The following is a 12668-nucleotide window of genomic DNA, read 5'->3' as shown; positions in this document are numbered from 1 at the left end:
CTGGCACACAGGAAGGGATGGACAAGACAGTGGAAGGAAAGCACGTCCGGTAACGCGTGGGAACTATGTTTTCCTTCCCGCTCCCGTTGCAGGACTAGGCTCATTCGACAAGCCCTGGGAAGCACGGTCAAGAGTCTGGGTTCTGGAGTCACTGTCTCGATCTCAGATCCTGTCTCTGCAACTCACTAAGTGTGACCTCTGAGCCTGTCTTCTCGTCTATAAAATGAAGATATTAATAGTACTACCTACATCACAGACATACTGAGAATGAAATAAGATAATGCATAAACTTAGTTCAGGGCTCCGTGAATAAGAATTCTCAATAAATGGCCACAGTGTTCAGTGGACTGAATACACACTCACTTAAAGGTTATTCAAATGCCCTCATTTTTTTTTTTAAATTAATTTTTGGCTGCGTTGGGTCTTCATTGCTGCATGCGGGCTTTCTCTAGTTGCGGCGAGCGGGGGCTACTCTTCGTTGCGGCGCACGGGCTTCTCATTGTGGTGGCTTCTCTTGTTGCGGAGCACGGGCTCTAGGTGCGCGGGCTCAGTAGTTGTGGCTCGCGGGCTCTAGAGCGCAGGTTCCGTAGTTGTGGTGCACGGGCTTAGTTGCTCTGCGGCATGTGGGACCTTCCTGGACCAGGGCTCGAACCCATGTCCCCTGCATTGGCAGGTGGATTCTTAACCACTGCGCCACCAGGGAAGCCCTTGTTTCTGTTTTCAATGAAAAGCTTCTCAATGAAAAGCTTCTCAAGTTTAAGGATAGCCTCTGTTGGTCTCTCTCCATTCATTAAGCACTTACTTTGAGCCAAGCACTGTTCTTGTTAGCGTTGGGGAACAGAGAAATAAAAGGTCATCCCTGCCCCTAAGAAATTACAGCCTCAGGGGAAAACAAAGTGTATTTACAAAATAGTATGTGGACCATGAATGAGATAAACAAACACTGGTTGGAGAGTCCAAAAAGTGGCACCTGACCTGCTGGCGAGAGGGATGGGCTACCAAATACTGGTGTGAGCCCGAAGGACCCAGACCAGGAATGGGGAAAGGGAATCTAGGCAGAAGGGAGAACTCGTGCAAAGCTACTGAACCATGTCTCAGGACCTATCCTTGTGCCTTCAAGGCTCTGCTACCCAGCCTTCCTGCCGCCCTGATTCGTAGGTCTCTCTTTGGAAGTCACCGTCAGTGACAAAGAATGGCCCAAGCTGGCAGATGGAAGCTAGACGGGCCTGGAGACCGCTAGGAGGCTGAACCCTCTGTCAGGCAAGAGGTCATGTAAGCAGAACTGGCAAGTTTTGGGAAGGAAAATGAGGCACCCCCGTCTACGGACCAGGAAGGAAATGGAACTGAGAGCGGGCTGAGCTGGCAGAGCTGGGGGTTTTCAGCACTTGCAAGGCAGCTGAGCCACTGACTGAAGTTCTACAGCAAAGGGGAGTGAGTGGAGGGCTCAGTTAGTGTCAAACACAAGGGGAGGTTTCACAGATACTTTTACTGACTGAGCCCGTACATCTGAGTTGTAAAGTTGGTTCTGTTATCACTCTAAACGTTAAAGCAAAGGGTCATTAAGCAATAGTTCGAAGACACTAGGAATTTTCCCAGGCAAGAGGATAGGGAAGGGAAAGCAAAGTACTCTGTCGCCCCAAATTAGGTCTGTGAAAACCCAATCCTTCTGAGGATGAGCGCGGTACTCTTCACCACCAGCATGTGAAACTGCAACACAGCTGGGAATTATAAAAGTAAGAATTTTATAATATCTTGTATTCAGGATGACAGAGGGTTGGTGTTATGTACAAACTGTAGACTATTTGATTTTTTGATACCATGGACTACTTTAAAATAGTTCACCAGGGACATCCCTGGCAGTCCAGTGGTTAAGACTCCTCTGAGCTCGCACTGCAGGGGGCACAGGGTTCGATCCCTGGTCAGGGGAAGATGCCGCATGCTGTGCAGCCCGGCCAAAAAAAAGATAAAAAAATAGTTCACCATAGTACACTAAATTTACCCAAATGACACGTTTCAGGTAACCAGGACTGCCGGCCTAACAGCCCTCGATACTGGCTACTTGACACCAACCATCTACCATCAGACCCAACCCGCTTCCGCTGAAACGAAATGATAAGAAACCCTTGATCAGTTAGTTGAGTTGCTTCTAATTTGAGAGTCCACGCATCTGAAAAGGAAGTTGAAGGTTCTATGTGATTAAACTCAGTGATGTCTTGACTTATGAATAGGCTGTGCAGGACTCAGCACTAATTTAGGTTCCATGTATTTTGCTACAACAGAAAAGAGTAAAAATGAGTCGTTCGGCTTGCGGTGAAAGATAGTTCCAGGCCTTTTTAAATTTTAAAGTAAGCTCACCCCCAGTACTCTGGTTATAGTGTAAAGACAGTAAAATTAAAAAAAATATGATACACACTATTTATTGTGATCAACAGCTCAGTTTATTAGATGTTTTAATAAAGTAAATCCTTATAGTGAAAACAACATACTAGAAATAGCTTTTGAAAAGCTATTCTTTTATGATATGCTTACAAAGTGTCAGACCTAAGTGAAAACATCCACCACGGTGGTAATACAGTGAACAAGTTTCCTGTGAGTAAAGCTGAATGCTGCACAGACAGGCTGACTGTTTACAGCCAGATTAGCTTCTTGATACCACGAAGATCAGACTTCGAATTTGTAGGAGGGCAGCTTCTGAACGTCGCTGGTCTTTTTAGTAAAAATTCCACTTTCTCAGCTATTCTGGAGTTTCAGAGAGGAATTCCTTTGGCCTTAATGACATTTACTCCAGAACCACGCTGCCTTTTTGATGCCTCTTCACCCTCGAATAGGGACTTATTGTATCATCCGTCACAAAATCATACAGTACTTTTATCCAGGAATTGTAGTGGGGGAGGCTCTCATAGTACTCAGCTGCTATCTTCCTCACCTGGAAGGGAAAATACAGCAAGATGAGTGAGTGCTGAGTCCTATTACAGATGACAGATGAACGTCTGACACACACACTCAGGAGAAACCATGAGACTTTCTCCCGCCTCCCTCTCAAATAAATAAATAAATAAAAGCAGCAGCTTTGGGAATTATAAACAAAAAGCAGCTTCCATTTCAGCAGTAACATATACTTGATCCTCTAGAGTTAATGACGTTCCAACAAGCTCTGAGGGACTAAATATACTGGTTTACTTGTAAAAGTTGGCAGCTGGGATCTTTAACAACAAATACTTGCAATCCAGTCAGCTCGCTGCTTTTTAAGTGTGGTACTGCACGGCCGCCACTGTAGGGTTTAAAGGCACCACTTGATCCCCTGCCATTAAGGAACCTACAAATACTGATCAATTATTGTGGCATGCCAGTTAGAAATTAATCACTTATCAAGTGTGCAATTCAGCCATCTCAAGTTGAGAATGTCTTTTAAAAAAATTACTGCCAGTGTGATGAGCAAGCAAAACTAGTTACTGCTGAGTAAGAAAAAATTCTGTGGCTTCAACAAAATGTACAAAAACTACCCTAATAAATCCCAAAGGAAAACAAAAACACAGAATCCAAGATGTTGAAGAGAGACAGCACGAAAAACATAGAAAAAATTAAAGAACCTTGTTATTGTGATAAGAATATTCTAAAATTGATTACAGCGATGGTTGTACAACTCTGAACAATCTAAAAACCATTGAATTTTAAATGGATGAATTGTATCTATGAGTTACATCTCAATAAAGCTGTTAAAAGAAACCTTGCTATACATACCTGTTAACTAACCACGTGACAGTTATATGCAACATAACTACTGCAGCACAACAACTGTAGAACAAGATACTCCTTGGTATACACCATAGAAAAAGCCGGAAAAGGAAGACTTAAGAGAACTCTGAGAACGTGTGTTAGTTTAGCTAAGCAACAGGAAAACAGTGTGGAATGGAGTGGGAACTCAATACTCACTGATGAACCATGGGCCTTAGGTCAAGTAATGTTTGAGCTGAACAGTTCAGGGACTGTTCAAGAAAATTACAAGTCAAAGTATGTGGTTTATATTGGAAAAAATTAATTATTTTGCTCCGAAGGTGACTGGCTTTCTCCTTAAACCATAACCTCTTAAAATATAAAAATGTACTGTCCTAGTCAGGGAAGAGGCAAGCAAAGGTGGGCTGTACTTTTCAGGCCACAATGACACAAAGTAGCTGCACTAGCACCACATTACACCGTTTCAAAGCTGTCTTTGGCCAGTTATGTGGTGCTTTCCCCCATTTTATTTTGAAAAATGTAAAACCGACAGAAAAGTTGAAAGAACAGAAAAACCAACACCCATATGCCCTTCACCTAGGTCCACCAATTGACACTATGTCACGGCCACTTTCTCTCTCTCCATATATAGGACACGCCACATACTTTGCTCTTTCTTTGACGAAAGAAAGCTGCAGACATTATATGAAAACTAACCCTGAATACTTCACCCCTAAATATTCTACACATATCTCCTAAGAACGAGGACATTCCCCGACAAGACCATAATACCATTACCGCACCCAAGAAATTTAACAATGACACAGTATTATGTATCACACGGTCCAGATTCAAAATTTCCCCACTAACTCAATGTCCTTTCTAGATCTTTCTTTCCTCAATTGGCAATCCAATCAATAATCAAACGTTGTATTTCATTGTCATGTTGTATACGAGTCTGCAGACAGTCAACATTTAAAAACTGAAGAGGAAATCTATAAAATGTGGTTGGGTGGATATGATAGCATAAAATACCTGGCTATGGTTCCCTTATATCACAGCTAAAAAAAAAAAATCAAAAAAACCTGATATTACACATCATACTACTTCCCCTTTTTAGAATTACGGAAACATTTTTTTGGTAATGGAATTGTAAAAGTTATCCATTCTGAGGATGGCAAGTCTAATAAGAGAACTCATCAGAAATACAACTGAAGTTTGGAGAGGATCATCCTGTTTTGGGAAGGGTGAAAGGATGAGTGTCAATGTGCTGTCTTTCATTTACTCCACAAACGACACACTGAAAGTCTATGTGACAGGAAACAGATGGTCCCTACCTGTGGGAAGTCTGTGGTACTGGAAACTGAAGTTCACTTATTTTGCAGAGCAATTATGTAGGACCTCTGTATTTCACAACAAACCAACACAAACCTTAGCTAAGTGTATTCAGCTTAACAGTGATAACGGTTATGTGAACTTTTGCTCCCTTCACAGAGGGAATTCATTCTCTATTTCTGAATTACTTCACATGTTAGCCAATTTTGCAGATCCCCCAACATTCTAAACCAGACGTGTTACCGCTAGGCTTAGGGATCCAGGACAGTGAACTCTTTGTAAAGTTAGGCTGGCCAACTCAGGACTTGGACTCTTGCTGTTTTCTTTGATGAACAGCCTAGATGGACGAAATATACTAGATTCCATGTTAAATGAGCAAGTCAAAAGTAATTTTGATCATATAACCATCAGAAATTAGAACATGTATCAAATCCTTTACTTACCAGGGGAAGGCTTTTTCCGGGAATGTTGGGGAAGTCATGGTGTTCATTATGGTAACCCACATTGAAGGTGAGTAAATTCAGAGGCCCATAGTATGAGTAAGTTTCATGTCCTTTTAAGAACATGTAATGTTCAGCTATAAAATGTCCAGAGATTGGGTGCAAACCTAGGCCAAGTAAGGTTGCCGCCAACATGTAGACTAAAGATTTAATTCCCAAAACGTAGTAAATCGCAACGTCAAAAGTGATCTGGATCACAGTATTGATGATTTCCAGATAAGAAATTGGTTTGGGGTTGATGAACAGAGGCCGAAAAGCATAAAAGAGAGGTTGAAGAATAACCCAGATAAACTTTCTGAAAGTGGTACAGAAGAACCAGCCTTCAAAATCAGTTGGAATATCCACATCGACGCCATCACCACCGAGGTATCGATGATGATCCATGTGATACCTCTTAAAGGAAATTGAATATGGAACACCAATAGGGAGATTAGCAAATATTCCAAACCAACGATTCCTCATAGGTTTGCATTGGCCAAAGGCACTGTTGTGGGAAACTTCATGAATAGCCAGAGTCGTTGAATGATTAATGCAGCTGCCAAAGGCATACGCCCAAAATAGGACCCATTTCCAGTCCAAGTCCTTCACTAAGTAAAATGCAACAAACTGAGTGAGAACCATCAAAATTACAATCCATATCAAGTTGGAATCAGGTTTCATTAAGGATTTTATCTCTGGATACTTTGCTGTAAGGGAAAAACAAACAAAAACTCAGAGACTGAGAAAAGTGCACAATAGTTCTGCAATTATAATTAAACTAACATCAATTACATTAACACATGGATTAATTTTTTTCTTTTTCCAAGTCATTATATGCCCTCTATTAGAGACTTTATCAAATATTTGTCTACTACAGGGAAGGAGTGTATTCAACAGTAAAATTACTAAATACTATGTCACAACAAATTGAGAATTTATGCGGAAAAAAATAAGGCTCAAAATCTAGACTCTCCACAATAACAAAAAGATAGTCACAAATGAGTAAAGATTTCATGTTATCTAGTTGCCTTTTCACTCCTAACAATTTTTTGTATATTAAATTTATAAGTTTTACAAAGTGGTAATCATAATCTGGTAAACCTATGTGTCTGGCAGATTACAGACTATTACAATATGCTTTTATGTAATATATATACAATATACTATATATGCAATATACTTATATATAATATATACATATTATATACTTAGATTTCATAATTTCCTTTTTAATGACTAAATCACTTCTAGTTGCCAGTTGTAACTTCTAACCATTTTCCTATTTTTAGACATTTAGATATGTAAATTTTTGCCAATGTAGACTTTTTCTAGTCACCTGGAAATTAGGGTAATTTCCAAAGAACTCTATGGATTCACAACACCACGCCCCCTTCTTTCTTTCTTTTTGCGTTAGAACTGAACAATACTAATCTGTGTTAGATTATTTGTTGAATTCACATGCAAATATCCAAGTATTATGGGAAGGGCCAGTAATAAAAATCTCTGCATTTCAGGCAAGTGTTCCTACAGGCAAATGCAGATTCTTCTCTGTATCCCGGCACTCCAGAGATGGAAGCCCAGATATAATGAACATCTTTTGTTTTGTGTGTTGTCAAGTATGTTTGACCCAGGACAGCAAAAGGAAGAAGGACCTTTTTCTTGGGACAGGTCTTTCAGAGTGTTCTTGAAAAGATTCAGAAAAAAGAAGAGCAGCTTCACCCTCTTTTCCCTAAAGGTGAAATGAAGAATTCAATAAAAGCTTAAAATGCAAGACAGGAAGTTATTTAAGTCTAGTTTTAGATATAAGAAATAAAGGTAGTGTTAATTCGAGGTAATTATTCTTGTTTCTTTCCTTTCCCCTCTTCTGTCTCCACTCCCTAACCTCTCATCTTTGTTGGTATTAGTTCATTTCATCAATGTTAACAATTTTGTAGGCAATAGGCCAAAAAAAATAATCCTTTTGAGGGTTACTTTTTGATTATTGATTACTCAATAGGTTTGCGTCTAAAACTAACTACCCTGGGATAAATGAAAAACTCAAATAAGTCATTCATTAAAATATGGGCATTTTGAGCAGTCCTCCAAACAAGTGTTTAATTCATTGGTGGATAAGTAATAAATCTTTTGTATTAAAATGTGTTATTTCTGTTTAGAGCTCCAGCATTTTTACCTTACATAAAACTAGATTAAATTGACACATCTGACAAGGGATAGAAGATAACACACACTTCATAGTTACACTAAAATCATGAAACAAAGATGGCACATTTTTCTCAGACAAATCAACTTCCTCCAAGTAATTCTGTACCAAATTTTTGCAAAGCTGTAATAGTATATAAAAATCAATACTAGCATGCCAATATAATTAAATGGGGGGAAAGAATAGTCTTTTCAACAAATGGTGCTGGAAAAACTGGTCATCCATGTGCAGAAGAATAAAACTGGACCTCTCTCTTACACCAAACACGAAACTTACAAAAAGGATCTGAGTACTGATACATGCTACAACATGGGTGAACCTTGAAAACATTATGCAAAGTGAAAGAAGTCAGTCACAAAAGACCAAATATTTTATGATTTCATTCATAAGAAACATCCAGAATAAGCAAATCTATAAAAACAGAAAGATTAGTGGTTGCCCAGGACTGGAAGATATGGAGACTGCTTATGAGTATAGGGTTTCTTTTTAGGGTGACTAAAACTTTATAAAATTAGATTGTAGTGATAGTTTAAAACTCTGTGAATACACTATAAAAACTCACTGAATCGTAAACTTTAAATGGGTGAACTTTCAGGACTTCCCTGGCGGTCCAGTGGTTAAGACTGCGCTTCCAGTGCAGGGGGAACGGGTTTGATCCCTAGTTGGGGAATTAAGATCCCACATGCCCTGCGGCATGGCCAAAAAAAAAAAAAGGATGAACTTTATAGTTTGTGAATTATATTTTAATAAGGCTGTTAAAAAAATGCTGTTTCACTGTGGAAGTACAGCAGTAAAAGGAGCATTTCTTGTGATTATCTGACCCACTAATAATGGTCTAGTTCCTAGCCTTCATTAATTTCGTACATAAATTTTGTAAATTTAGCATACAGATGGTGGTTGTTAAACAACATATCCATGTTCTCTGGTGTCTCTCTCTCCCCCAAAACCTGATACATTTGAGAAATATCTCACCATTTAAGTATAATTTAAACAAGTCTCCAGATTTTTATCTTTCCTGAGGGTATTCCATCTCCACCCCTGAGATGGAACACTGAGCAGTATTTATTTACACCTGCAGGGAAAATGATGTTTTCATTGAGAAATATGTAGTCCTTCTACTTTCCAAGTGAAACGGTCCAGTGATGATAAGTTTGTGGAAAAAAGGTTCAGTGTTGAGATAAGCATGAACAAGCACCTTTTGACTTCCTTGATTTTCTGAATTTTAAATAGATAGCTAAGTTCCAGTATTCAGGAGTTGGTTTTTATAGCGTGGATACCAGATTATTCTTATGTAATGTATTGATCAGGCATAGATAAAATGTACCATATGCTATCTCCTATGTGTGATTTGCAAAATACACATTTTGATTAAAAATAAAAAGGAAAGCATCCACGAACCAAACTTTCTTAAAAGTATACCCTTAATAGCAACTATAAAGGTTCAAGCTCCCAACTTACTGATTCAATTTTAACAAATCCATTTCAAAGGGATCTACTAACTCTTTTTTTTTTAACAATTTATAAAGTTCTATTACAGTGTAAAATAGTCCCTAGTGTCAGAAGGATATGGATTTAAATCTAGATTCCTCCATTTACTAGATCTGTGACCACATGCTACCAAACTCTGGTTCTGCTGTTTGCGGGACTCAAGAGACAAGTATTGGCTGGAAAGGAAAGGTTGCTTTATTCAGGAGGCAGGCAACCTGGAGAAGGTGAACTCTAGTCCAAGAGACAACTCTGAAGGGTCTGCTCGACCATGAAAGTTTTTAAAGGGTTAACTCCTTTCTTTTTGTGAAAACATGAAATTTCTAACTTACCCAACAAAACTCAGGGGCTTGATTTTTCTTTTCATTGCACAAATGGATGCAGAGAAAAAAAACTAGGGGAATACTGTGTATGAGAAAGAATTCCTCCTATTCAATTTACCACCCACTAGTTTCCAGATCTTTGAAGCAACAGCAAAGAGGTTAAAAGCAATGCTTTGAAGGTAATCTAACCCAGATGAGAATTCCCCTCTAACGTTTACTTATTCACTCTTACTTCATCTTTAAAACAGGAATAACACCTACCTAATTACTGGCAGGATTAAATTGTGTAATGTTTGTAAAGCACTCAACACAATGCCTAGCTTACCATTAAGAGTACCCTGGGAGAAATGAGAGAATTCTCTATATAATGTAGAAGCTGCAAATAGCTGAGCGCCTTACACCTCTAGAGAGTTGAATAAGGCCTAGTTAACCTGGTGTAAAGGCCCTAAACTAGCAGTCAGGGGACCAGAAGGCTAATCTTGGCAAGTCTTCCATACTTCAGCCTTTTCGTCCACAAAACTGGGATGGATGAAAAATATATATGAATCTGCCTTTCTTGCATGAGCCTCGTTGAGAGGATCAATGAGAACACCGTGATCGCAGCAGGATCCGGACCCTGGAACGCTTCCCTTTCCGGCCCGAGAAGCCCCTGCGGTCAAACGGGTCGGGTACCACGAGTTCCCTCCCCGGCCCAAGGCGGCAGCCGCCGGCGGCAGGATGACCGGCTGGCGCTGACCAACGTCAGCGCGCCCCGCGCGTGGGCCGCCAGATGCTCCAGGACCACGCCCTGCCGCGCACACGCTCGCAGCCTGGCTCTGCCGGGGCCGGCTACCGAGAGAGGGAGAGGAGGAGGAGGGGAGAGGAGGAGGAGGGGAGAGGAGGAGGAGGGGAGAGGAGGAGGAGGGGGGAGGGGGAGGACGGAGACGGGGAGGAAACGGTGCCGACCCGCGGCACGAGAATTTCCAAGCGAGAGGATCTACCCAAGGGTGGCCTAGTCGCGGGGACTCGGCTCTGAGCAAACCCTGGCCTCGACCGCACGCCCGCGCTTGGGGGCGCGCCTGCGCCTCCCAGCCGAAGGGCCGGGGCTACGCGGTGGGACGGGGGAGCGCGGGGATCCCTCCCTCCCTCCCGCTCCGGCCCAGCGCCTCCCCCGGCTTTTCCCGCGAGGCCAGGCGGCCGGGGCGGCGGGACGCGGCAGGGAGTCGACTCTTAACCGGCCTCGGGCGCGCAAGGGCCGCGCGAGGAGGGCGCGTCCCGGTAGCGGGAGGCCGCGCACGCACATAACGGGGCGCGGGCCCGGACCTCACCCAGGATCTCCTGGCGCCGAGTGGCGTGGGGCTGGTCGGTGTAGACCCACTCGAAGTCTTCCCGAGAAACGCGGTTCCCCATGGCGGCGGCGGCTTGCGGGCTAGCTGCCGGCTCTCGCTCCTGGCCGGGATCCTCCGAAGCTGCGGCGGAGATGAAAGCGAAGGCGGCGGCTCCGCGACTAGTGTCAGCTGGCTGCTGCGGAGCCGGAGAGCAGTCGCCGAGTGGGGCGGAGCCTCGAGGCCCCGCCCCTCCGGCCCCAACCACCACCACGCCCGCCCCGGAGCGTGGCAGGCCGGGCGGAGGCCCCAGCGGTGGACGGGATTCCGCGGCTCACTGGCTGGGGGTTCTGAGATTCTGTGACTCGGCGACCGGCTGAGACCGAGTTCCTGCAAGTCCCGGCTCCTTGCGGCCTGTCCTGCGCGGTGCCGGTGCCCAAGGCCGGAAAAAGGTGAAAAAGGAAAGAAAGGTCTCGAGTTAAATAAGACTGCTTTTTAGCGCCTCGGGGGAAGGCCGGAGCTCGATCACGAGGAGCCTTGGTCATAAATGGCGACTCGCCCAAATGTTGTTTGATTTTGAAAAGCAGCTTATTCACTGAGCCGTTTTTGGCTGCCTCCTGGAAGTAATACCTCAGGAAAAAATGCGGAGCTTGTGGTGATTAAGAGCTAATTAAGAAAAAGGAAATCACTGTTGTTGAGAGTGAAAAATGATGAGGAATTTGTTGTTTTCCCTGAATTATTCTTGTGTGACTATTTCTCTTACAAGGTGATTGCTCAGCCATACATCTGTCACAGAAGTCGTTTGAACCACCACCTCCTTCTGAAAGAGAGGACATTTTGTTTCAAAATTAATTACCACTTTTCCATTAAAAAAGAAACTTTGACTAAGATTACAAAAAGGAAGATAACCAACAGGGTGTTCTTATAATAAAAGAACACCACACACACACACACACACACACACACACACACACACACACACAAAACCACAACGAAATCTGATCAAACCCCTAGATCCAACTACTAATGTATAGAAAATAGAACAGAGGAGCATGTTAAACTACACCATAGAGATAGAATCAGCAAGATCTTGACTGTGGGAAACTCTACAGGACAACATCCTGGGTACTTTAATAAATAAAACGCAAGGGAAACAAAAGAGGGAAAACCTACAGATTAAAAGGGGCTTTAAAAACATCAATCGACTGCAACGTATTGCTGTTATTTAGATTGTAATTCAAATTGTCAAAAGCTTTTAAAATTGACATGAGATCATTTAACTCAGATATCGATTAGATGTGTGATGATATTGAGAAATTATTGTTAATTTAAGTGTGATAATAGTGTTATGATTACAGTTGTTTTTGTTTTTTTTTGAAGTCCAGATCTATTAGCGTTTCATACCAGGGGAAAAAAAAACCTCAGACAAACTGAAACAAACACATAATGGCACATGCGATTAACCTTACTATGCTATGCCACACTAAAAAAAAAAAAAAAAATGAGTAAGGTCTTTATGTCTTAATAGATCTCCAAAACGTACTGTTAAATGCAAAACACTGGGTATGGGCTGGGGCGTGGAGTATATTTCATACACAATACATATATAATATGTGTTTCCTTGGATATGGTTTAGAAAGACAATATAGGTTTAGAAAGACAACAAGAAATGATTATTATTGTAAGAGAGTAAGTGGGAATCTAGGGGAAAGGGTTGGGAGGGAATGTTTTCACTTAATCCTTTTCACCTTTTACATTTGAATTGAATGTGGATTTTGACATTCTAAAGAAAAGGAAAAGAATTCGGCTACAGGACTTTTGTGGGGAT

General features: G+C 41.9%; 1 protein-coding gene and 1 long non-coding RNA gene across 11 annotated transcripts in view; one reads left to right on the top strand and one right to left on the bottom strand.

Moving 5' to 3' along the window:
• Positions 1-2415: 2415 nt before the first annotated feature.
• DEGS1 (delta 4-desaturase, sphingolipid 1) lies at positions 2416-11060 on the bottom strand. The gene is made up of 3 exons (XM_060127511.1): positions 10844-11060; positions 5493-6235; positions 2416-2926 (listed from the first exon to the last, which is right to left on the bottom strand). The coding sequence occupies exons 1-3, from the start codon at positions 10923-10925 to the stop codon at positions 2780-2782; spliced, it is 972 nt and encodes a 323-aa protein (XP_059983494.1). The 5' UTR covers positions 10926-11060; the 3' UTR covers positions 2416-2779.
• Positions 11061-11106: 46 nt separating this feature from the next.
• The window catches only part of LOC132507843 (uncharacterized), a 119033-nt gene continuing 117471 nt past the window's right edge, over positions 11107-12668 (top strand). For 4 of the 10 annotated variants that reach the window (XR_009536333.1, XR_009536335.1, XR_009536341.1 and 1 more), the window contains exon 1: positions 11108-11292. This is a non-coding gene — a long non-coding RNA (uncharacterized LOC132507843). Of the gene's footprint in view, positions 11293-12668 lie in introns of all 10 variants that reach the window. The other 6 variants (XR_009536331.1, XR_009536332.1, XR_009536330.1 and 3 more) reach the window with 3 other exon arrangements.

This window comes from Lagenorhynchus albirostris, chromosome 2, assembly GCF_949774975.1.
Source record: "Lagenorhynchus albirostris chromosome 2, mLagAlb1.1, whole genome shotgun sequence".
Lineage (NCBI taxonomy): Eukaryota > Metazoa > Chordata > Mammalia > Artiodactyla > Delphinidae > Lagenorhynchus > Lagenorhynchus albirostris.
Note: the sequence above shows the minus strand (reverse complement) of the source record. Positions and strands in the feature narration are given on the sequence as shown.

What these genes read in the sequence shown, in the direction of transcription:
- DEGS1 (XM_060127511.1), bottom strand. Translation starts at nt 10,925, where the DNA reads ATGGGGAACCGCGTTTCTCGGGAAGACTTCGAGTGGGTCTACACCGAC. An exon ending in TCGGCGCCAGGAGATCCTGG is followed by an intron (nt 6,236 to 10,843) that starts GTGAGGTCCGGG and finishes TTTCCCTTACAG; the next exon opens with CAAAGTATCCAGAGATAAAA. An exon ending in CCGGAAAAAGCCTTCCCCTG is followed by an intron (nt 2,927 to 5,492) that starts GTAAGTAAAGGA and finishes TTTCCCTTCCAG; the next exon opens with GTGAGGAAGATAGCAGCTGA.